The sequence below is a fragment of the Ischnura elegans genome, chromosome 6 (assembly GCF_921293095.1).
Source record: "Ischnura elegans chromosome 6, ioIscEleg1.1, whole genome shotgun sequence".
NCBI classification, from domain to species: Eukaryota; Metazoa; Arthropoda; class Insecta; order Odonata; family Coenagrionidae; genus Ischnura; species Ischnura elegans.
In genome coordinates, this window is record NC_060251.1 from 67692936 (window position 1) to 67719920 (window position 26985).

Here is a 26985-nt window from a genome sequence, read left to right on the forward strand (position 1 = left end):
ACAGATGAAAGGGGACGACAGTGCGTGAGGCGGTCAACAAAGATGACGGAACCGCTATCGGGCGTGTGTTATGTGCATGATTGTGGGAACAATCTTTGAAGAACGGTATTACACTGTGGTAGTATCGAAAAACCGGCGCTGAGCAAACATCAATACATTGGATAACAACTATACTTAGATTCTAGAAAGTTATGCTTCGTCCAGTGACACTGCGACCTCTACGAAAAAATAACCAAGAAAAAAATTGACAACCCTTATTTTATTAAAGGAACATCCATGACCGTTAGGGAAACAAAATAATATTCTCGATGGCAGCGCAAAAAAGTAAAGAAACCAATACAGTAGAGTAGTGGTACGAAGTAGGAAGAGAGACTCAAGAACGAATTCTAGCATAGAGAGCAGGAAGAAGTCGAGAAATAACCGGATGGTTTACCTCAGGGGAGGGATTTGATGGAAGGTAGAAATAGACTCGAGGTATAATGAAAAAGAAATGCAAAGCTTCACTCACGACCTTGAAAAAGATTAGATAATTACTGCTGATGTTCTTGATGGCTTCGTGTCCAACTTTCTGAAATTTTAATGTCACAGTGAAGTAAAACTCCTTAACAGAGAAGTTTTGAAGAACGCGACCGGCATCATGGAAGAGCCCACATTAACTGGTGAATTATTCTTAATATTCTTTGAACATAAATTGGTTTGTTAGGCCTAAAAACAAGGGAAGGGGTGCTTCCTATCCCTTCATCTCAAAGCCTTCTCCGAATTGCTTTTAGACATCAGTACCATATTTTAGTTCGAGTTTTCACATGAAGGTGATTCTTTCCTGAAATAATTTTTACTTAGTACTGGCCTCTCCTCCAGTGCACCAGCAGAAAAAATGTTTATAATAATTCATAAGAAGTCATTTGTTTTATTCAGTAGTCGAAACTTAGATACTTTTAGAGAGAAATGTGACATTTTTGTAAAAATCATGTGAATTCATTTTCTTTGCATTTTCGAAATTTATGTTTTGGGTCAGAACTTCTTCAATATTATTTTACTAAAAATAAAACTGAGTCACATATTTGCTATTAATATTTCACTCACAATTTCAAGCAACCATCTTCATGTGAGAGCAAAAAAATATTCGAGTCTTCCAATTTAAAGGACTATAATTTTCCACCATTAGTACGGAGTAGGAGTAAAAAAAATAAAAATTTTATTGTTCAAGGGTAGATTGCAAGTCGAGTAAGTACATATTTCTAAATTAGAATTTTATTTTGTATTGATAACACAATTTTCTTAAATAAATGGTATTTTTAATCTATATACAAATTTAAGAGTAATTTTATTTGAATTTATTTTTAAGTGTAATTCGTATTTTGTTTTCAAAATAAAACATTTTTAAATTTTGAAATACATGTTTCCCATATCTGACTAAATCAATCTGGTAAATTGATTCAGGTCGAGTTTTCCAAGGTACGGGCACGATTACTACGGTAGTGAGTAATATTCCAAGCGACACCAAGATCATCAAAGTATCCATTGGTTCAATAGTCGCAAAGTCAAATAGAGATTATGGTAGAGAAGGCTGCTCGTGTGATATGGCAGTGAAGGGTGCTGAGTGATTCTTCAGCCCTGAGGATATAGTACGTTTCTTAGCCTAAAACGTCGGTAGCCATGAAGGAGACTACCCGGTGTAGAGCCCGAGAAGCTTTCACTACCAGCATACTCCGGAAAAGCAACAGGTTTTTTTCAAATAGAGATTTTCTTAGAGTGCGGTGAGCCCCTAACGTCTGAGAACATGAAAGACACATTACAACTCAATGAGTGTGTTAACTTCACACATTGCATGCGGCTCAAAGAGTACCAGAAATATCAATCATCATCGAGCCGACATTTGAGTTGATTACTCTTGGGCGTGGAGCGAACATGTCCGTTGAGAAATAGCGACTCTATGCGAAGATGCTGTGGTCGCCCTCCGCCATAAGACCTTTGACCCCACTGCCCAGAATGGTCACAAGGATCAAAGTCCTGGGAACCGCCGTGAATGGAATGAGCTTCTTATATCCCTTTATGAAACGTCAATAACGTACCTCGCAAAGCATTAGATGATGATGTGATTCAGAATTAACTTTTTATTACTTCATCAAAAGTTTCAAGTCTAAAGTTAGCTTGATAGGTTAAGGTAGAGGTCGCCTAATTTATGCCCCTGAAGAGTAAAAAACATTCAAGATATGTAGTCAACTTTTTCCGGAGAGATATTGTGGAACAGCGTATTCAATGATACCCCGAGGACATTGTACTATCCATATAATTTTAAATTCACCAACTTCTACTTCACGTATTCCGATTGGTCAGTACTTGCGTACTTGATGATGATTGAAAGCCAATCGAAACACGTGTAGCAGAAGTTTATGAAACTAAAATTACGTGGGAAGTACGATGTATTTGTGTGTCATCTCGTACATAAGATCAATTAGTATGGCATTGAAAAAGTAACAGGGAATCGACGGGTTTGCGCCATTAGGGGAGGCTATGAAGGATAAACGGAAACCCGGCTTCGACATTATCCTGAACTTGAGGAAAGGCACCAAAGGGCGTTAAATCCTTTCCAACATAAGGAGTGGTGATCATTTGAAGTACCCTCCTAAAACGTTTCTGAAAAAAATCTCCACCACCCGAACCCACAGAGATTTCAACGAAACTCGGTAAATAATGTCACGACGAGAGGGCATGATTTACCGTGATGAAGAGGTCATGCTTCTTGCTCACTCACATCTGAACGCCTTCATGACTGAGGTTCAAAACACGAAAGGATAAAAAAGGTGACTATTTCAGCAAATGCATCTACGTACGTAATTAGGAAGCGCACAGGCTCCTTAGTTCGCACTATTATTTGGGCGGAGGGAAGTAGCAGAGACATAGGTAATGAAGACGACTTCAGATCAAAATTTAGTGATTTACCAATAAAAATGGTTTCCCAAATTTCTAAATTACAGATACGGTCAGCCTTTAATTGGTTACTGTGAAAAATTTTCCTTTTCCGTAGGTATATCTTTGATCTGTATTTTTCATTGTCTTCATCTTGTCATTTTTGAGTATTTAAAGTGTAGTGTTTCTTCGCGGTAACTACTATACATTGTTCTAACCTTGCATGGACATTTTACAAACTGATTTCAAGTTTTTTCTGTCTACGAGAGCGTATTTTTGCTGTAGTTTCGGAATGCATGGGGCGATACACACTTTATGGGGGCTAATAACACCATCATGAATGAGCACGTATGCTTTTTGTTACCATTTTATTTTTTAAAGATCATATGGTGTAGTTGTGGGAATCCTATTGCATGCTGAAGATAGGTCCATCCCTGACAAACACCCTAGAGGTGAGATGAAAATGAATTTTTTTTATTCCACATAAATTAATACGGAATTACAAAGTTTTAAAAATCCGAAGATTCAAGTGTGATTGAGGGGAATTTTTCCATATTGAAATAAACACTTGCAATTTTCCGTGATTATAATATTTATTCCGAACTAGGTTTCGATGATAGGTAGGTACCATATGAATGATGCATGGGAATAGATTTTAGAGGTCGGAATAAACAGGGTAGTTTCCTTCATCAAAGAAAACGAAAGGCATTGATTGCGATTCTTTACCCACCATTAGTGCATTCATAATTTACAAATTATTTGGTTTTAGAAATCCTAGCTTAGATGAATGTTAATGGTCAATTTGAGCCTCATTTGAAAACGGTCAGGTTGGCGCCCATGCGATGCCACTCCATGTGACGTCACAGGGACCCAGATGCTGTACGAGTTGTCAGGAGTTTTACATCGTCTGAGATTACTAATGCATGCATGAGGCACAGAGCTCAGGGAAACATCTTTTCATAATCACCTATTAAAATTGCCTATGGTCGGCAAGTTTCCTTCGTTTGATAGTGCATTATTAATCCTTATTTAAGCCAAGCACTACCTGCTAGCAGGGTACTCTGCTACCTGATAGCAGCCTGCATCGTAGCGGCACTCATAGCCTCGCACCAAGGTGGCCTCACACAGCGGGAGCCGGAACTAGAATGACGTCACACGGCGTTTTCCCAGCATTCATACTTAGCCGTCACGTTTTCACGCGCATGAAAATTTTCACTTTCCATTTAATCGCTGAAAATAGATATCCTCATTTGAAAATCTAAAATCGTGAAATACGTTCTCCAGGAGTACTAATCTTTCGATTTAGGCAGTAAAAAAATAGGAAACCACCCTATCATATAATCAAGGAAAATTTCAAGTATTTTTCTCAATACAAAGTTTTACTTTTCATTATTTTTGGTCGATACCATGAATTCACGCCCGAGACAAAGACTTTTACCCTAGAGGTGACTCAAAGGGTATTATATGGACGTAGATTTCCTTGAATCCAAACCCACAGCAACTTGGGAGCGCGCATCTAGCCCCGAGATGAATGGGTAAGGCAGGAAATGGAGGCTGTAAGCCTTAATGAATTCCTGACCATCAACAAAAGCCGTATAAATAAAGAGGAATCACAGAGACAGGCTCAGTCACCCTAAAACACCTCGCATTCCTTCACGACCCTTTATGAGGAGAAGAGGGCGACTGCTGCCTTATATTCGCTAATCAAATTGACACCCTTCCCAGGTGGACTTATATTGCCTTCTTTTTTAATGTCCCGCCCGTCTCACGGGATCTTGGTGTAGGCCTTAGGGGCCGGAATGTATAAGTGCCGCATGAACGTGTACATACAAGACGGTAATGTGGTAAACCATAAAAATTTCCTTCGCTGGATCGTGGGCGGACGTTTAAAACGCTTTTAGGAGTCGTCCACGGAACTCGTAAATTATTTCCGTCCTCCAGATTCTCCATTAAATCTGTCGTTCATTTTTATTACCCTGGGCGGAGTTTTACTCCACGGAAGGAATGCAGTGGATCCATAAATTGAGGCCCCGAGTTCGAATACCGAATGATTATAATACGTAGAGCAAGTCATTGAAGCAGTGGTAAAGGGATTTCGGTCAGTACAACGAACGTTTGCGTTGTAAAAGTTACAATATTTTGAGTGAAATCCTTACTGCTTTTTCTTTGCTCTTCATAAACCAGTAGCGTAATTAATACAACACCACTACACTCTACACGGAAAGTAATTTTTTTCCTAGGGGCGCATAAGTTCCTTCATTGTACTTACGTTTCGGAGACTCATAGTATCAATAAATACATTCGAAAGTACGCACGACGATCGTTATTTCAATTTTCAGGAGATTTTTCATCATAAAGATAAAAATGTTCAAATGAGTTTAATTTATTCTTATTTTTAATTAAGTTATTCCATTAAGTCAATTTTAATTTAATTAATTAATTAAATTCTAATTTTTCTGGCTCATTTCTTTTTGGTCCAGCTACCACAAATTCCTACGAGGCCTGGAGAGGGTTGAAAACTTTCCAAGAAATTTTCTGTAATAATAGTAGGAAAATTGAAGGAACAGTCATTCAGCAGAATCAAATTTTAATTAGATAATTTGGCTGCAATAGTCACCTCACTTGTCCTTTCTATCGTTGAATTTTGTTGTAAGGGATTTCGGTTAATATGAAGCGTGAAAAATCACGTTATCGCAATGAAAATATTTTTGGTGGATTACTCTGTCCTTTTCAAATGCTCTCCATAAACCAGAAGCGTAGTTAATACTGTAACACTGCACTGTAAACGGACAGGTTGTTACACAAGAATGCCACAACGACAGACCTTATATAAGAATCATGCCCCCACGTTCGGTACCGAGAATTTATGCATCGAACTGCCAATTTACAGTTCACTGTCTGTGAAATAAAAACAAACATTACTTTATGGAGAGAAAGAGAGTATGAAGAGGACAGAGGAATTCACCCGAAGTTACTCACCTGCAACTATGTAATAGTTAATGCTTATTACTCACATCCTGTCAACTTCATTAGACAGTTCAATACACTTAAAGACAATCAGTGGTTCATTTTATTACCCAGGCCGGAATTCTACTATACGGAACGAATGCAGTGGCTCCATAAATTTAGGGTCCGAGTTCGAGCATCGAATGATTGTATTATATAGGGCAGATAATTGAAGCTATCTTTATGTATCGGCCTGCCACTTTACACTGCGGTCTGTGAGTTAAGAACAAAGATTTTTAGCTTACTGAGAGGGAAAGAGTATGAAGAGGAGATGGGAATTCAATCGACGTTACTTAACTACTACCATACTGTTCGTGCTTCTTACCCACATCCAGTCGACATTATTACCGAGTTTAACATACTTAAAGCCAATCAGTAGTTTCTTTTATTTCTCATGAGGAAGTTTCACTCCGCGTTTTATCTTTACTCGCCGAGATGACAACCAACGCTATATTTTCTAATGGGTATAACTTCATAAGATATTAACTTAGGAGGTTAAAACTGGCGAATTTGTGAATACTGTAAAAATTTCCATCTTACGTATTTTTTTATGTTTATCCCCGGTGGTGACCCAACACACTTCCTGCACAAAATTGAACCCAATAATCCTCACGTATATTTTTCGCAATATAAAATCGCAAAAATTACTCTGATCAAAATATAAGACATTTAGTGAGTGTTCCAATTTTAATATGGGTGATGTGGCCCATTGAGTACTAAGCAGAGAAGCCGCCTTACCTGCCGGCTGTCCCTTGGCTCCCGACCCGCGGGTCCCTCGAGCAGTAGTCGGGCGATTTGGTGACGTAGATTAGGTGATGGTCGTTGAAATCGTGCGCGGGGGCGGTGGCCGCCGGCTGTAGGAGGCGCCTTCGACGGCCCCCGGGGGGCGGCAGCGCCACCAAGTCAGGGCCCCCGCCGCGCAAACGGTGACGGCTGGTGACATGCAAAAAAAAAAAACAAATTGATTTGATACAGAAGATAAAAAAAATATAAGAAATGAGAAAATAACATGCGATACCCACTATCATTGAAAGGATTTTAAAGAAATACTAACGAGTGCACTTTATAAACTGAAAAGTTAACTTTTTACGTCTGGAACTCGAGGTAATAACTATACAAAGGATGCAAATTCGCCATAAAAATGTTTAGCTTAGCCGGAATTCGAACTCGGATCACTAGATTGCCAGTCAGGTATGCCACAAGTCACCATTCCACCAAGCCTTCTCCCAAGGTTAATCTCAGATTGGGTTAACCGAACAAGGTGTTGACGTCTCAAATCCACATTGAGCCACAGGAGACGAATTTCCAACCGCGGCGTATATGACTTAGCACCTGTGCGCCTGACTCCGTACAAAGTAACTTTCTCTATGCGGTACTTTGGAAAACGTAATGCATAATAAATTTCTTCCATAAATATTTACGTAAGATACAACTGATAATTTCAGCCTTAACTTTGTGAAACCTTTCCATTGTGGAAAATGAAGGAAAACACTTAGTAAAGTTCACTGATATGTTTAAATAGCACGACCCAGGTTTCATAGTAAGGTTACATCTTCAGGTGCATCGATCATCCATGGATCTCCTTATTTAAGGATGCATTGCGATGTTTGATTTACATTCTGAACTTATACTTTGCCTGCTCTACCTTACTGGCTTCCAAACTATAACTGATGATTCCAGACTTAACTTCTTAAAACCTTTCGATCGTGGAAAAAGAATGAATAAACTTGGTGATGTTCGCTAATATATTTATAAAAAAGTTAAGCCAGAATTCATTAGTTAAATTTAGAAAGCCACTAATGCAGTGCAGGCAAAGTTGTACTTCAAATCGTTAATCAAACGTCGCATAGCATCCTAAAATATTTAGGCCATAATAACCCAATGTTGCTTCTAAGTAACATCGAAAATACGTACATTATCAGCTCTATTCAAGACGGATTTAACCGTTTACAGCAAAATGTTCCCATTTGGAAACAGATTTGTAAAAATTCATGAAAGTTATATTTCGTATCTGTGATTACTTTCACAGCTTTTGTTATGTGAATAAAGTAAGTATGGATGTATTTTTTAAATTGAATTGCATCACTTGTGTATACATTGATCGTTAATTATAACTTTTCCAATTGGTTATTTTCATCACCTCTGTAGTGATTATGCGATTTACTCGATATTTTTTCCCCTCACTCGCTCTCCAGTAACAAAGGCTCATTTATTCAAAATATCAGTACATATTACGTTGTTAAACTCAATTTTTTGGTCAAGTGTATATTTATTTTTCAAACAATAGGAAACTTTTTTGTCGTTATTCCATTTGGGAACATGCTTGAAACGCATTTAAAATTTTTTGTTCGGGTCTTCTTTAATAATATCTCTAAATTAGTTGTAAAATAAATAGGATATGCCAAATACTTAAAAAAATCAGTTGGTAAACTAGTTCGGTCTTAGAAGGGTTAAACTGTTGTGCTGTTAAACTGTGTTACTGTAAAGTGCAATGGCAAAATATTTAGCTGCCACAATGATTATGACTTAGTAGAAATTTTTCGCATTAGTAAAATGATAAGTCTTGAAATTTAATTTCTCCCAGAAGCACGTCTGGGTTAGAAAGGGTTAAGAAGATGTGTGCATGATCGATGTTCCTGAAGATGTAACGATGCACAGTGGGCTAGAATCGAAAAAAGCTGGCCAAAACCTCAAAAACGATTTTTTTGAGCTAGGAAATTGAAACTTCGCATACACATTTTCAAATAAATTGTGCATAACTACCCAGATTATTTTGGTCCTGTGTTTTCACTTTAACAATATATGTGAGGTCAAAGTTGAGCAAATTTAGCGAAAAACGACCACCCTCGATTTTTTCTGAAAATTGCCGACTTTATCCTCGTGCAGTGGTTTTATAAATAGTTTTATCGACAAAACTGTTATACCATCTTAATTGACACTTCTTATTCTTTTATTTGAAGGGTTTTTAAAGATTTTGTTTCATCAATAACCATAGATACATAACAAAATGGCGGAGCCTGTTTTCAACCCATTTTTTCACATAAACGTAGAAAAAAAAGTAGACATTATCACCGGCTTACACTAAGTAACTTATATCATGTCGTTCTTTGAAGCTTCTTTATTGTGAATCTAAAGTCAAACCTTGCAACAATTTGCAACCCCGAATTTTAAATAGTTTTTTCGAACGCACGGACGACACCGGTTCTGGCCGGCGGCGGCGGAGAGTACGGCGACGCGGCAAGCGGGTGGATGCAATATGGACTCATTCACTTTTATGTGTGGATAACAGATATATTAGTGACAGAAAATAATCACCAGAAAGTAAAATTTATAAATATTGCTACGAATGACTCTCATTATGCAATCGCTGGGCACTGCAAGAGGTGCACTGAAAGGTTTCCTTCTTTGAGTGCATTCCATGGGGAATGGACTTAAATGGCGTGCTTAAAGTGTGGAAACGGACTCTTTTACTAACTAATAAACTTTTTAACAATAACAGATAATATATTCCTTAAACGTGATGGAAAATGGATCAATGCAGTACTTGATTTTGCCGAAATTTGCCAAATCAAGTACTGTCTTGGTGCTTGAAGAGTTCATTATTCTTATCCAGTAAGGTTATTTAATTTATATTCTTGATTTAAAGCAATTAATAACTATTCCTTATGCAGCACAATTTACATGTTGCTCTAGTTTAGCCAGTGCAGATGGACATCAATTCATGTTTTCAGGGTTGTATCGAGAGAACGACTAGGAGGAAAACGAATGCAAAAGGAAGATACAGTGACCATCCTCGGAGGCAAGAACTCTTGCCAAGTGGATAAAATGCAACCCCGAGTATTATGTTATGTCAGATTAAGAGGCCCTCTCACTAAGTAATTGTGTCCATGCAGCTCACAAAATTTCGGTGCAAGGGTCTTCGAAAATCTGAAATGCCAGGGATATAATATTAACCCCAGCGATGAGAGAGTGACGCGAGTATATGATTTCATTTACCCGAGTGAAATTATTGTAGCAGAGGTTATATAAGAAGTTTCCAAAAATGGTTCTGCATCTTACTGCGACTCGAATCTTAACGTACATTTCCACAGATCCAAGTTTCGCGTCGCATATAAAGTGCACTTAAATTTGCAAACACGGCTTTGACAGCAGTTAGGACATGCGCAATATAATCACACGTGGGAACGAGGGCCTATGTATCATGAATTATTGCTCGTGAGCACCTTTGTGCCTTCTTGTTTAGGTAAAAAATGCTGTTCCTTAAGCCAAGCATGAAACAGGCACGAGTATTCAAAAGTCATCACAATTATTCTAGATCTCCTCTCCAAATAATTTAATTTTCTCTCTCTCACACTGACGCTTTATATACAATTATGGTATGCCACCAACCGTACATAAGGTCTTCACTCATGGAGCTGACATTGCAAAAGAGTCCATTCTTAATAGCGACAACTGACAGGGGAAGCGATATAGGCACGGTATAAGGACGTGAGAAAGTTCCGTGAACGGTTGACTAGAAAAATGGCACGAGTGGCCACAAATAGGGATTTATTCCGAAGACAACTCCTAATGTCATAACTGATAATGACAAAAATTACGCCAATTAAACTAGAGGAAACACACAGCTTGCCGAAAAATGTAATGGATCTGTTTTTGAAAAAGGAAAACAATGCTTTAGCTCAGACAGTGAAAGTGATAAAAACTCGTCCGATAGTGAATGAAAAACAGTAACCTTTTATTGATGACAGTGATAATTGCAGTATGTTAGTTGGGAAAAGTGTAAATTGTGTTGCTTTTGTTTATGTTATGTTTGTATGGTAAAATATTTCTGAAAAATAACCATTTTGTCAGCATCGCAGTTTAATAAGAATAATGACGTTGATATATAGGTAAGAGATTTAAATCAATACTTTAAATTGAGCATAAGGCATACATGAAAATAAACTGTATTTCTTAGGAAGAATACATTATTTGATGTGAGTAATATGCCTTCCGAAACTTTTAAAGCTAGTAGGAGTTCAAACCAAAAACAAGTTCGAAGGGCTCGGCACTAAAACAATACTGTAAAACGACCGTGGTCAGAAGGCCTTTAAATATGTATGGCAGGTTAGGAAGTGGAGGCTATGGGTCATCGAGGGCTCTTGCCTAGAAATAGAGCTTGTTTGTTAATAAAAGAGTCCGTTTCCCCACTTTATGCACGCGATTTAAGTCCATTTTCCATGGAATGCACTCAAAGAAGGAAACCTTTCAGTGCACCTCTTGCAGTGCCCAGCGATTGCATAATGAGAGTCATTCGTAGCAATATTTATAAATTTTACTTTCTGGTGATTATTTTCTGTCACTAATATATCTGTTATCCACACATAAAAGTGAATGAGTCCATATTGCATCCACCCGCTTGCCGCGTCGCCGTACTCTCCGCCGCCGCCGGCCAGAACCGGTGTCGTCCGTGCGTTCGAAAAAACTATTTAAAATTCGGGGTTGCAAATTGTTGCAAGGTTTGACTTTAGATTCACAATAAAGAAGCTTCAAAGAACGACATGATATAAGTTACTTAGTGTAAGCCGGTGATAATGTCTACTTTTTTTTCTACGTTTATGTGAAAAAATGGGTTGAAAACAGGCTCCGCCATTTTGTTATGTATCTATGGTTATTGATGAAACAAAATCTTTAAAAACCCTTCAAATAAAAGAATAAGAAGTGTCAATTAAGATGGTATAACAGTTTTGTCGATAAAACTATTTATAAAACCACTGCACGAGGATAAAGTCGGCAATTTTCAGAAAAAATCGAGGGTGGTCGTTTTTCGCTAAATTTGCTCAACTTTGACCTCACATATATTGTTAAAGTGAAAACACAGGACCAAAATAATCTGGGTAGTTATGCACAATTTATTTGAAAATGTGTATGCGAAGTTTCAATTTCCTAGCTCAAAAAAATCGTTTTTGAGGTTTTGGCCAGCTTTTTTCGATTCTAGCCCACTGTGCGATGTTATGAAACCCGGATAGTGCTTTTTAAATATATTAGCGAATATTAGAAAGTTTTTTCTTTCAATTTTCACATACACATAAGGGTTTGTCTAGTGCGACTTTAGTGAGATATGAGGCAAGCGATTTTAAAAATGTAAACCATTGAAATGAGGTCACCCTTTTTCTAGACACACCTGAGGGTAGATGCGGTGGCGGCGTGGACGTTGGACGATGAGGAGGGTGCCGCGTCGGGCTGTTCGTGTGGCCCCACCCACCCCCTGCCAGGGACCACCTCCGTCGCCACGGCGTACTGCCGCTTGAGCCGCTCCCCGACGTCCACGAGGCGCGGCAGAGCCTTCCAGCACGTCTTGATGCTGCAGGAGCCGCTCACCCCGTGGCACTTGCACTGCGTGGACACACTCCACTCGACCGCCTAAAGAGAAAAGTTGAGGAAGGGTCAAGGTCTTAGTTATTATCAAAACTGGAGAGGTGGGAGTTGTATTTTAATGGTTATAGCAGTGTTTTATCAGCTGTTAAAATAATTATTTAAGATTGGAGGAAAGCCTTGGCCGCTCAGGTCGTGACATTTCAGCAGGAAAAAGGAAAAGAAACGAAAAATTAAAGAAAATTGTTCCTTAATAATCATAGCAGTGCTTTATTAGCTGTTATTTTCATTTTTATTTTATTCCCATACAACCGAATACAGCACATATATCGGGGTGTTTAGCAAATTCAACAATTACTAGTGTACGAAAAACAATGTCCTGGATAGGGGCAATATACCCTAGCGGGACTTGAACGCGCGACCTCCTATTTAAAAATGTACTTTAGTAATTATGGCAGTGCTTTATTAGATATTAAAATTATTATTTGAGATCAAAATTTGAGGAGGGAAGCATTGCCTGTTCGGGTATTGACACAGCACGGAAGAGGCAAGACAAACGAAATTTTCTAGGCAGTTATACTTCCAGTAGTGCTTAATCTAATCTTAGTATATAGCAGTGCTTAATCAGCTGTTACAATTATTGTTTAGGATTGGAGGGAAAGCAGTCTTGGTTTATGGTGAGAAACTTAAACACGAATAAGGCGAAAGAAACCAATTTTTTTATAAAATTGTACATCAGTAATTATAGCAGGGTTTAATCAGCTTTTTTAAAATTATTTGGGATAAAATCTTGATAGGGAACGCCTTGGTCATTCAGGTTTTGATATTTCAACACGAAAAATACGATAGAAACGAAATTTTTAAGACAATCACTATACCTATGTTAAGTTTACAGCGTGTCAGTCTGTCTGAATTTTGCGCGGTCACACTTAAGGGTTTATCTCAGTCTTACCAAGTGCTACAGGGGTGTGGTTTGGTAAGTACGACGCAGAATTGCTGAATGTAAATTTTAAACTTACTCCAAGCGCTGTAGCTCGACATTGCTTAAAGTTGCGGGCAAGAAAACGCGAAAAAACGGACCTAAAAATTCCTGTCCACTAAACGGGAGACAAACAGTGGCAAGTCACGATTAAATTCCTGTCTCTCCGCTGCAGTGGTGCTCTTATTTAAAATTAATAATTCGTTTATCGAGCTATTTCTATCAGACCCAAAAGCCTGCTTGCGTTTTTATTTTAATTTATTGCAATGCAACAAAGAGATCAGGACTCCTAGGTGGGTTCACTGAAGGATACAACACACCGGGGCCGGAAACCAAGTCAGAGACTTATACGCCCGCACTCCCGGGGAGGGGTTTGGATGGAAAGGAACAAGGAAAGAGGCGCCGCCGCGATAGGAGCCCGTCGACGCCTCCGGGGTAGGAATAGGGTTGGAAGGGAAGGGACGGTGTAAATACCTTACCGCTATAGAAGCGGAGGGGGCCCACTAACTAGCGAAACCCGGCATCAGCCATTAATGAGCCAACGATTTTGGAGGATTTTCCTACTGAACTAAACTCTGAATAAGACTAAACTCTACCATAGACTGTCCCGATCTCGTCTCCAATCTAACTTATAAAGTTCCATGCAGACCCACTCGAACGCATTCGCTCCTCCATACGCCCATTCCCAGATTGTCACTAACCAAACGTTCCATCCTCTCCCGCCTCTCTTCCCTCATAAATTCCCTTCCAGATCACATTGACCCGTCCTCCTTTCCAAACCACTCCTTTACCAACCGCGCTCTTTCCTACCTTAAGGTCAATAAGTCACTTAAGGTCAATAAGTTTACTTTCAATGCATTGTTATTAATTTAAATTTATTAAGTTTGATTGTGTTTGTACTTTTTAAGTATGTTATACTGTGTCACTATAAAATGGCAAACTATGCTGTATGTGGACACTATGATAAATAATAAAAAATTAATTAATTAAAGAGAAAACCCCATCGATCAAATCATTGGATATTGCAATGCAACAGTTTTCGCGGGAGTGAATGAATGAATGAATGAATTTATTACTCCAACTGAAATGTACGCTTTTTTTAACAACAAAAATAAAGGAGCTTTAGGTGGCTTCAATGGTTAAAATAAAAAACCAGCATGGAAGCTACCATCTTAAAAATGTATTCAAGGCAGGCCAGAAAACAAAAAGAAAGTATATATAATTTTTTGAAACATTATCATCATGAAATATGTATGTGACAATAACTTACAATAAACAAGAACAAAGTATAATATATGGACGAAACAAAATAAATTTCTTTTTCCTCCTTTTACAAAAATATAAAAATTATATATAGTAATATGTATATTATTCACAAACACATCAAAAAAGAACATTTATATTATCATGGGATAACAACCAATCTTTGGTCTTTTTACAAAATTTATTTATACTCTTTAACTCTTTGATCGAACAAGGTAGTTTTATAAACAAGCCAAGGCGAGAGATTTGAACGCGTGAGGCGGCGCAGACGTTTGTCAACAGAGAAAGGGCTGGGGCCCAATGACGTCGGATTCGACTCGTAGCGGGAGCGAATATATGAATTCTCCACAGCGACCCGGGGACCGCCACGTAATCAGTGAGGGCGCATCTCGTCGGAAACAAAGCGTGCACTCGAAGCCACGGGGGTGTGTAATGGAGACTGTTCTGTTCCCGACCGAGGAGCGCACAAGAGTGCTTTGGCGGCCGGAAACGTTCTCTGCGAAGGAGGGCGAGGAGGAGAGACAGAGAAGTGCATCTCTCCTCACCGTTCATTTACATGCATTTCGCATAAATAGATGGAGGCGTTGCAGACTCCTTATTTCTCCCGCTCCCCTTCCAAACTTCCCCATTCATAACTTGCTGAGGAAGGGTGGCGCGCGCCACGTTGTCGCCACTTGTAATAAGGGAAAAGTCCTTCCCAGGAGGATGCCAAGTCTTATCTTCGCCATGCGAGGGTTCAGAGGTTAAATCCTAGAATTATTTAAACTATCGTGATTCATAATTTCTATATTTATAAAACTGAAGTCAAAAGCAAACAGTATTATTGGGCGTAATATAAATTGCTCTACAAACAAATCATGAACGGACATATTTTATCAAGTTTATCATTAATCATATTCTATGATGAAGAAGGATGAGTGTTTTTTCTAAACCACTACGTTAAATACAATTTACGGTATTAGTTCTAGGAAGAGTCTATATGAAGTTCTACCCAGGAGGATGTGAAGTCTTATTTCTACCATGCGAGGGTTCAGAGGTTCAATCGTAGTTATTTAAAAACCTCGTGATTCATATATTCTATATTTATAAAATTAAAGTCAAAAGCAAGCAGTATTTTTGGGCGTGATATAAGTTTATAAAATCGCTTCAGGCTCGATTTTGTGGAAGTTCGATATATCCATGATAAAAGAACACAAGTGGTAAGTTCAACACTTTTATAATCTCTATCGTAACAAGCTCAACTTTGTGGAGGTTAATTATAATTATAATTCTAGTTTGTTCGCTTTTATTTATTCAACACTTTTAATTCAAAACTCAACAACCGACCGTGGTTTCAACACATTGTGTCATTTTCAAGGTGAGAAAAGATTTTTCCTTGAAAATGACGCCATGGTCCGTTGTTGTTGAGTTTTGAATTAAAAGAGTGGAAACTACCTTTTGTGCCCTTTTATCATGGGTGATATAAATTGCTCTATAAACAAATTATGAAAGGACATATCCAAAGTTTAGAATAAATCATATTATATGATGAAGAAGGATGAGCGTTTTTTCTAAGCCACTGCGTTAAATACAATTTACGGCATTAGTTCTTGGAAAGATCTATATGAACTCCTACCCAGGAGGATGCGATGTCTTATCTTTGCGGTGCCAGACTTCAGGGGTTCAATCCCAGTATTACTAAAAAGCTTCGTGATTCATGAATTATAAATTTATGAAATTCAAGTCAAATGCAAGTAGTTTTATTGGGCGTGATATAAATGGATCTATAAACTAATCAAGAACGGAGAGATCTTATTTTTAAGTCTATCATAAATCATAAAATATGATAAAAAGGATGAGGTTTTTTCGAAATCACGGCGAGAAACACTGATAAACGGCCTATGTCCTTGGTAGACTGGAGATACTGGAGTTCATATGTTCGTCGAGAAATTCTCAATGACGCTATGAAATAGGGAATTTAAGACAGCTTTATTTCAACTGTTGGCCACCATATCCCCTCGTTAATTTATAAGTGAAGAGAATGCAGCGCTTTTTCCTGCACTTTCTTTACGTATGACCAGAGTTATCGTCTAAATTTATATGCTTGGGAGTTTTTATCAGCGTTATGTTTGGTAAATTCGGAGAACATATTTTCTCAGACGACGTGAAACATAGCATTCGTCCACCGTCGTACTATGTTAAACGTGATCACGAGAAGAAAATAAAGGAGATAGACTGCAAAACGGAGCTTTCATTCTTTCCTCGTACTGTTAAGGATATGAACGTTGTCTCCTTTAATAAAAGCCATTTTAACCCAATGATCCTTCTGAGCACCATAAAAAATGTGCACCTTTTCAGCTCTACTTAGGAAATATCTAAACTACGTGTTATTTTTTGTTGTAAAGTTTAATGACGATACATTTAGCTGCCACGATAATTATTATTGAGTGCAAAATTTTCAAGTTTTCGAAATGAGAAATCTTTAAAATTTGATTTCTCACTAAAGCAACTCTGGATAAGAAAGAGTTAATGGGATCACTCGCTAGGTCGACTCTTTGCACACTTTTGATTTTTCTATTGCTCTAATCTTGCAAGGATTCGCATTCAGAATTACCAACCGTTGGTAAATTTTACCTTTTCATGAAATTGCACGTATTTATTTATTATTATTATGAGTAATATTTTACGACCATATCGTGCGCTTTTGGGGGAGTTTTTCCATGCTGCATGTTGGTATAATAAAAAGTTATGGTATGTATGATCTTAGGTTTTCCCGGCGTATCAGTTGCAGAAAAGTTTCTCGGGTTTTCCACCGGTTGATGTCGTCCATGTCTCCCGACGTTTCGATCCGCGACTTGCTGATCATCCTCAGGGAAGATCCCCTGAGGATGATCAGCAAGTCGCGGATCGAAACGTCGGGAGACATGGACGACATCAACCGGAGGAAAACCCGAGAAACTTTTCTGCAAAAGTTATGGTACTTTTTCACACGATTTACCAAAACTTTTTATTGTTCAGAATGGATTTTCACAAAGTAAAGCTAGAAACAATCGAGTTTGCTGCATGTTGGTGATTGATCACCCCCTTCCACACACCCTAGGGGTGGCTTGATGGCATTACGTATATTTATACCGATTTCAAATTCACAATTAGGTGGTAAGCTACAAGAGACTCTGAGACTAAGTGCTTGGCCGTGAGCAATTAAGAATAGACAACTTGCAAAGTAGTACAAAGTCAAATCTCTCACGGCACGATTTACAGTTTTTTTTAAATATTCGCGAACAGGTTAACTGCAGGAGTCCTAAAACCCTCCCGCCCTACGAGGCCACTTGAAGAGTAGTATCTAGATGTAAGTAAAGCCGTTGTAGTGAATCATTCATAAACACCAGGGCGCTTCTTCTCACTCATCCCTTACATTTGAAATTGCGCCTGTCCCTGAGGTAATGGGGCCGCAGAAATTTCAAATGCAAATGCGTACCTCTGTTTGGATGGGCGTGATGCTTGCTGATTTCGGAAAAGTTGAGCGGCAGACTCACCGACGAGGGAATTATTTCGGATCCGGCGATTGTTTCCAGAGCGGCGTAATAGAGTCATTATTGGGGATAATTTGTTAAATTAGTAACCCACGCCGCCTTGGTAGAGCGTTTACTGATCTTCCGACCTTTTTTGAGGGTCTACTCCATAGCTAAAAGACACTGAAAAGCACTTAATTGAACTTTTTTTTTCAAATACACCGGAGTAATTAAAATAAAAAGAAAATGCATTCATAATACCCGAAAGAATGGCTTTGGCCTTCAATGGCTGATACAATGCGAAGCTCGTTTCCCTCCACACGAACAGAAACTATTTGTAGGACAGGACTACATACGTATGCTGGCGGCCATAAAAGCATATCATGACTGATCTAAAGACGCTGGTTTGGAAAACCAGAGAAATCGTCGTCGCGGAATAAATTTAGATTCGTTGAAACCCAGAATAAATGGAGCAAACATTAAAACATGTCAAGAAAGGGATCCTAAAGTGAAAACTATCACTCACAAGGGGAATACACGACCTTCGGGTCGCCGATCGAGCTCAAATTTTGCGATTCGGTAGTTCATGGGTACGAATGTAATATGCCGATGCTAGACGACGCACTTTTCGTAAAATTCCGAGAAAAAAGCAATTAAAAATCGTAAAAAATGAAGCTATGCTATATAATATGTTTCGAAAGCCTGTACCGCCAATCAGACGGCATCCCAGTGGATACGGCATCCGACTGCGGGTGTGAAGGTAATGAGTTTGATTCTAGCTCACGGAACTTCCCTTGTATTAGTTTTTTAGAATTTTATTGTTTAAATTTTTAAATTTCGTTTTCTTATCTTCGTTACTACTATGGGATATATATTTACAACAGTTTTTTACAATATTTAAATCAGGAATGGATCAGCTTGGGATTAGGAACTGAGGATGAAGGGTGGATAGAAACCCGGCGTCGGCATTAGACTGCTCTTAACGAAAGGCGCCAAGGGGAACACGGCTTAACGTCCCATCCGACGGACGGTGTACTGCACAACTACTGTAATCCACATTACACGCAGGGATTGAATTTAGGAATGCCCCTTAATTCTTTACCGAGATTTGGATGTGGAAGGCCAGTACACTACCTAACCACTCCAGTTAATCCTTTATTTGCAATTTTCAGGATGGAACTCATCATAAATACATGCAAAGCAAAGTGATTTGCGGCACCACGAACAAGCAGAAAAGGCATTTTTTCCACAACCGCAACGACTGTCCATAATTTTTGACGGAAAACACACGTCATTCACATTTACGAAAAATTGTCTCGTGCCAGCGAGTCCCTGAAATTGACAAAAATTTACTGCAAAATACTGGAAAAAAGCGGATCGCATATTGCACTCATCACCAAGCCGCGGACATTTTTGAAAACCAATTAAAATGCGACTGAAGTGGCAAATGAAGTCAGTCTTCAATGGGATGGAATCGGACCTCCTTTATGGATTCCCTTTGGCTCAGATTTAAAAGGTCAGCCCAAAAATCTCCAGCGGAAAACAGATGAATGGAGTCACCACCCGCACCGGTGAATCACCATTTATTTCATTCTCATCCTCTCGTACAAGGCCAGCAAGGCATTATTCTTTTCTCTTCCTTGTCCTCACTCCAACCCTCCACGCGCGCCAGAAGTCGCCATGACCTCTCCCTCATAAGTTTCTCATATTTATTCCAACCTCCACCACCGCCCACAGCTACCACACCGCTTGTGCTGCGGACCTACAGTAATCGGCGACTCATATAGAGGAGACCCAATTCCATCACATATATGGCTGATTTCTTTTGCCACTTCGGTCGCATTTTAATCAGCTTTGCTCGCCACGCGGTGATGAGTGCTCAATGTGCTCAATCTACTTTTTCTAACACTTTGCAGTAAATGTTTATAACTGCGAGGAATAGTATTGGAGAGTAATGATTTTTCATAAATCAAAACATCGTGTAAGTGTATAAATTTTGGTTAGTACCCCGAATTATACCTTATTTCCCCACGAACCTCGGATCACTTCGTCCGTCAGCGACGCAAGTGGCGACTTTTGTAAACCCATTTACATGCGCGGTGGGTGACAACACATTTAGATTCCTACTTGAGGATCCTCTTTTGTAATATTCGTGCTCAGAACCGTAATTTTCCACCGAAGAATGGCGAAAATGAGCTGCCGTCATCATCACACCACTCAGGATCTCCGATCTCTGCTAATCTAGAAGTATTTTGACTGATATTGAATGAAACAATGACAGGTCCCCAACCATATCCTGAGAAATTAGTGGTTAATAAAAAACTCTGTTAATGGTAAATTAAGGCGAAAAGATGGCTGCGGCAAAAAGTCCTCGCTACCGAAGCAATTCATTTATTCGTTTATTGATACGTTTAATATTCATCTATGTGTTAGAAGAAGCAATTCAGGTCTTTTTTCACATTTTTTGTATGATAACGCTATTACTTTTAAATGTACTTTTAATGATTCCCACTACAATTTCCACCATTCGTTTCCTGATTGTCTGATTGGGTTATTTTCGTGTTAATTGTCTTTCACACCATTCTAAATCGATGCTATGTTCCAAGGGAGCTCACTCCTAGAACAATAAATGAATGAATTATTTATTTATTTTTATTCTTAAAAAAGCATGCCTTAACTAAAACTCTTCATCTAATTAGTAGGGATGAAATCAACTGATTTTCGCGTGACTTAGCGGAACGATGAGATATTCATCGTGAAGCAAAAACCCAGTAATGTTCCACAAACTTTTATTTGTTGTCGACTAGTTTCCACGGCTATAGCGTCATTATGAAGACAAAAAGGTTGCCCCATCGCAACAAATTGCTGTTTTTCTTGGTAATGGCGCTATAACCGTCGAAACTAGTCGACAGCAAATAAAATTTAGAAAGTAGACAAAAAAAGTAGAAACGTACAGTTTTTGCTTCACCATGAATAATGAATCCAGGGTTGCGGAATTTATTCAACAAAGTGGATACCCGAATATCTGCACTGGAGGTGTGCCATGGTTTTTGGAGGGGGCATCCGACAGCTATGGTCTATAGAGTTCATTTCAAATATCTTTGCGGCTGAAAGGCAGGCAAGCTTTTTTGGAGGGTGAGGGCGAAGGGCACTCGACTTCCTGAAAACCAACCAGAATGCGATAGGCTGAGCCTAGCCTCCAGGATATTCAGTCGCTTCCAGACCTCCGTGGTGCACGCCTCGTGAGTAAGTGAGCAGTGTTGCCAAGTGGGAAGAGGGTTTTTAACAGTCTTTCGTTTCCATGCACTGACAAAGTCTTCTGAGAAAACATGGCAACGCCCGCTTCTCTCTCCCCATTCCAGATCCCCAATGTTTTCGTCCCACCTCCAGCCGCAACATTCCGAGCTTGCACGACTTGGTCATTCGCAAAGATATTTGAAAAGGATCATAGCACCATGAGGCAAAGGTATGGAAGGAAGTGTGGAGAGAAACCCGGCGTCCTCCTTAGCCTGCTCTTTACGAAAGGGGCTAAGGGAACCACGCATTAACGTCCCATCCGACGGACGGAGTTTTCAAGCAGGGATAAGGCAGTCTCTGAAAATTCTCTGCCACTGCCGGGATTTGAACCAGAGCCCGCTGGGTGGGAAACCAACACTATAGCCACCACACCAACCCAATCCTCTACAACCTTTCTCTTCCTTTATTTCGGTCTCGTTCGCCGATTAGTCCGCAACAAAAGGAGAGACAAATGGAGAGCAGGGAAAAAAGGAGCTAGCGCGGGAGGGTGGACTGTAAATCGCTCGTCGCTCCTTATAAAGGGAAAACCTATTCTCGTGCGGGAGGGTGCGGCGCCACTCTGGGGGTGCAGATGAAAGGGAAGGGGCGCCACCCACCGCACGACGTCATAAAGCATAAGAACATGAATGAATGAACTCGCCGCCTCTCGCCAAATGCTCAAAGCAAGCGAGGAAGAATATCTCTAGTCGAAGAAAGATCTGATGCTTAACCAGCAGTGCACAGTGAGCTAAAATCGAAAAAAAGCAGGCCGAAAATGATTTTTTTCACTTTTTAATTTTGGAAAAAAACGTTTACATAATGATTATTGGATAATCAGGGAAGACATTACTGTAATAATTTTATTTCTTAGTCTTTTTTTAGAGAAGGAGACATCCGTCAAGTTAATATTAAATGATCTCAATATTTATTTCCTATTTTTTGAGACTATCGACTTTGAAGTATTTTTCTGCAGTTGCGTTATGCTTTGAAATTCCTATATTAAAAACATTCCAAAGTAAAAATGATCATTTTCAGAATATGTTTCAGAATAGTGAAAAATTGTATTCAATTCATAGTTTACGCCGCAAAAGCAATAGTATTCTTATCAACCACTGATTATTAACCGTTATTTTGAATAGTTTATTTAGGGAGTTTTGGGCGAGAAAATAAATGTACTTACACAAAGAGATAGATTTCACGGCAACACTGTGTCACTCACTCAGTAATTTGAACCGAAGTTTGGTTTGAATAAGTAAGGGTAGAGCCAACCCTGAACTAAACCACCGGTCATTCTGATTGTATCAGATATCCTAATTGCGTGAATTTCACTTGTTTATCTCCCGACTGATATTCATCCGTTTTCGTTGTCAATTAAAAATTTAACTCACTTGGAATCTTATCATATAATGCATAGTGACTATATAACTCGCTAAATGCTGATGTTGCGGCCACAGCAATCAGTTAGTTGTTTTATTACTTTTTGATTTGAAATTTTAATTATCTTACTTGATATTTTTTTTATAAATGCACTTTCAAATGGCAGTCTTGATGCATGTGTACCATTTAAATTAAAACAAAATAACTTCTCTAGAAATTCCACTTCCCCCAATGAATCTGATGCTGGTCTATCGAGCTGGTTCACCGATGAGACGTCATCGTACCTCAAGAGCACACTCACCCTTCTCCCGGCCCGGTTGTTGTGTAAGTTGACTACGGAGAGGAGCGTTCGGGCCTTGCGGGGGCCTTTCCTCCTCCCAGGGGGCCCTGGAGGCCTCTTTCGCCTCGCCCTATCCTCGTCTCCCGTCACAGGCAACACTCTTCGGCCGCTTGCGCCCCTTCCGGGCCCTGAAAAAATACAAAGACGTAAACAATGAAATGAGACTCCATTAAAGAAAAATATGTAGTAGGCATCTAAAACCTCGCCAAAATCAATAAATGGAGGGCTTATTGGAAAAAAATTATTAAGGCATTCAACTGAATAAGCTAGGTTTGTGGTTTTTGATAAAAAATAAAAAATAATTATATTAACGTATTCTATCGATTAAAATGTTTTTGCGTAGTATATTAACGAAATATTCTGATAGTATCCCCTCCCTTCAAGGACTTCTCTCTTCAATTCACAATAAAACCCAGTCCCTATTCTTTCTTTATAAAATTCTATTCTCCCTCGTTTACCCTGCATTCTTCTCCCTAAAACTGTTTTTATTATCCCCACCCCATTAAGTATTCGCTCCATCAAACCTTTTGTCTCACCCGTATCTCATCTTTAAGCAGCCTATCCTTACTCATCATGTCCAGTACTTCGTCGTTCCTCCTCTACGTACACTTCACATTCTCCATTCCTCTCCATCAGTTAATTTTGTAAACAATTACTTAGAGGTAAATTAAGCACATTGAACATGTTGAGATAACTTAGTACTTTCCACACTTAGTATTTTCATTTTTTGTATATGAACCCTTATTGACTTCAACGACTAACCGTCATTTTGAAGGGGAAACAAACCCCTGAAAATGACGCTTAGCCTTCAAAATCAATAGGGGTACACATGCACCACTGTTATTTAAACTGATTGTCTTAAAATACGTAAAATACAAACCAGCATTAAAAATCGGGGCGAAAACGGAGTAAATATACATGGAATAATCCAACAGAATCACCAAATGCAACAGAAATCTAAAATGAATGATAAATTTGCAATAATTAATCAACTTCTCCATTTTTAGCATATATATATTCACGCACAAACGAAATATTTTGCGGCGAATAACCAAGAACTGCATAAGGAGTAAGGGAAACTAAATTTTCTTGAGACTTTGTCCTAAATTTTTTTAAAGTGACTGTAGCATGATGCATGTTAGGGATGAATAATCACCCCCTGCCAAAAAACCTTTGCACTGGCTCGTGGGTAGATGAAGCCTTGAAAAAAAGGAGTAGGTACTCACCACGACCGGAGGGTGGCGCTCGGAAGTCCCCGGGCCGGCACCTCTTGGCGCCTCCCCTCATGGTGTGGGTGCAGTTGCCCCTCCAAGGCCCCGGGGGCTGCTTCTTGCGGCCCGGCATCGGCTTCAACCGCTCCCGATTCTCCTTCTTTGCCGTCGTCCTACTCTCCAGTTCGACGTCGTTGCTTTGATCCGAAGGCCTCCTCGATGGGCTATCTGCAGGCGCAAAGAGGCAGGAAGGGAAGGAATAGGAAAAGTCATCATTAACACAATGCTGAAAAATTGTATAAAAGCAATACACGAGATAAGGATAATTCTTTGTGATCATAGAGATCAATAATACTTTGCAGAAATGGAAATAGGTGACATCAGTAAAAATTTGCCACATGGAAGTAACAACTTTCCACTTTTCCTACCGAAGTCATATTTAGACAGTAGGCACAATCACCAGATCTAGCAGCGAATAATGAGGGAGATGATTGGTCAAGAAACACTTGGAAATTCCTTAAAATCAAGACAGCAGCATTGAATTTGTTAAATTCGAGATAATAATTATCCCTACAGTAGTGGTAAACGAATGGGTCATAAGTAATGACGTCAGTCTCTAGGACCAACATGAAGTATGCATTTTAATAAGGTACCAACGAAAAAAATTATTTCATCAATTGCTTTAGAATAGAATAGTATCAAAAGCTTCAAGTACATACATTCAACTCATTTTCATTTCGAAAGCAGAGAAGTTGTTTTTTTCAGACCAAAAGGCTTTGGCCTCGCGGTAAAACCAACAACGTGTTGATTTGAAAAACCAATGTTTTACAGCCAAACCGCATGTTTTGCGAAGAGCTTCTTGTTCTGACCACTTCGAGTCAACATAACTGACTTATGATTGGAGATTGGCCGCAAGAAAATAGAACCTGTCATAAATTCCAAATTGGGCATGAAATTGTGTCCATTATTGTGAAACGTACATTGGACTGGAAATTGGTGTGTGTCAGTTGGACCACAAACCAATATCCAATGGATTGGGAAGTGTCATACGGGCTTGAGGTTATTTCTTTACGCTTAACTCACCGGGTCGTTTGGCTTCGTCAGCGTGCGGTGTGGCGGCTGCGACGGCCGCGGCGTCCGCCCACGCCTTGCCGAACTGGAGTCCGTACTTGAGGTTGTCTCCGCACCCGCCCCACTTGAAGTTGCCGTCGGGGGGCTCTCGGGGCGTGGGGCCGCACGAACAGGCGAACAGGGCCCCCGAGGCACATGCTCGAGACACCGAGAAGGCCACGGAGGCGGACGATAGGGCGTACACGAACGCCTGCTCCCTTGTGCCTACAAAACAAGGTAAAAAATAAAGGAACACACGTTCAATTACGGCAGAATATGCACAGAGGGAAGATGGACGCAACAAGAAGAAAAGCAGGAAGAGAACGGGCTCGTCCACCAATTTTTTCATGTTCAAATTAGATCTGGCACGTAGTAGGGGGCTTTAGGGGGCCTCAAGCACCCCCCAAATGTTTTCCTCGTGGTAACAACCTGCAATATGTATACTGAGGAGATCATCAGCCCAGTAGTACCTATCTCATGACAATGTCCGCAATATGCAAACGAAATATATAGTTGATTTATAAAATGTATTGTTTTCCGATGCGTGGTAATTGGTATGAAAAATATCAGCACGGGCAGCCCTCATACCAGCCAAGCATATCCTCTCAAAGCATATTTCTGGCAAAGTGCCTGATTGTGACAGAGTTGGAGCAATATAATGACCCGTTATTTTTCGATATGTCACCTCTTCCCGAGCTATTCGCGGAGAAAAATCGACGGCCTTACATATTAAGACGATAAGTCGATGACGTAACGAACTCATGGAAAGCGCGAAGCCGCTTCTCAGCTACTCCTCGGCGATGTGCGTGAGCCTCGCGTACTTCCTCGTTGGTTGGACTCTCGTAAGAGATTTTTTCCCCTCATTTGACGGCTCTTCCTGGACGAGTGAATGATTCAAACGATTCAAACCCTAATGACGCCACCAACCCGTTAAAATGGGCGGCAAATTTCGCGTTTTCTTCTTTTAAAGTTACGAGAGTGGCTGAGTGGGGAAATTTTTTCCGTCGTAACTGATCTTTCTGGGGACACTGAGGAAATAGGGTGAGAAAAAGAGTGGAGCCGCTTAGGGTGAGGGAATGAAGGATAATGGGTGGATTGAGGAGAACAGAGAGGCAGAGGAATGACGAAGTGCTCAAGATATAGTGTGCGAGAGGAGAAAACTTCTAACATAAGAGGAGATATGGAGGGGTAGGAGGCTGTACACGGTGGCTACGTAGTAGCCAAAATCTGAGGCAAAAATTGTAACCCAGACTTCAGTATTACAATGGGAAATAGAGAAACTGAGCAAATGAAACAATAAAAAACAAAATTTCATTAAAATACCGACAATTTCCTCTCGTGGCGGATTTAGAGAGGGACTGTGGGGGGGATTTTATTTTATTCATTTTATCTAGTGTCAATTGGATACCGCTCCTGTGGTATCCAATTAACACTTGATAAAATGGTAATTTTGTTCGGAACCTCACTACTACTGGGAGGCTTTCCACCTAACCAGGGCCGGTTCTAGACATTTTTCCAGTGTAATCGAACAATATTCCCCCCAACCCCCTCAAAAATAACCTGATGGGTAGTAGGGATTCTGGATACATTTTAAAGTAAATATAAATACTTTAGGAATAAGTGTCGAGGCTGTTATATAAGCGTGAACATATAAAAATATACCCTTAC

General features: G+C 39.6%; 1 protein-coding gene across 1 annotated transcript in view; it reads right to left on the reverse strand.

Annotated features, from left to right (window-relative positions):
* LOC124160936 (protein Wnt-11b-2-like) overlaps window positions 1-26985 on the reverse strand; it is a 95935-nt gene that overhangs the window by 24502 nt on the left and 44448 nt on the right. Inside the window, exons 3-7 of the mRNA XM_046537071.1 lie at window positions 25291-25542; window positions 24223-24435; window positions 22958-23124; window positions 12080-12318; window positions 6655-6849 (exon numbers count right to left, since the gene is read on the reverse strand). Of these exons, the coding sequence (XP_046393027.1) occupies window positions 6655-6849; window positions 12080-12318; window positions 22958-23124; window positions 24223-24435; window positions 25291-25542 (1066 nt within the window). The remainder of the gene's footprint in view (window positions 1-6654; window positions 6850-12079; window positions 12319-22957; window positions 23125-24222; window positions 24436-25290; window positions 25543-26985) is intronic.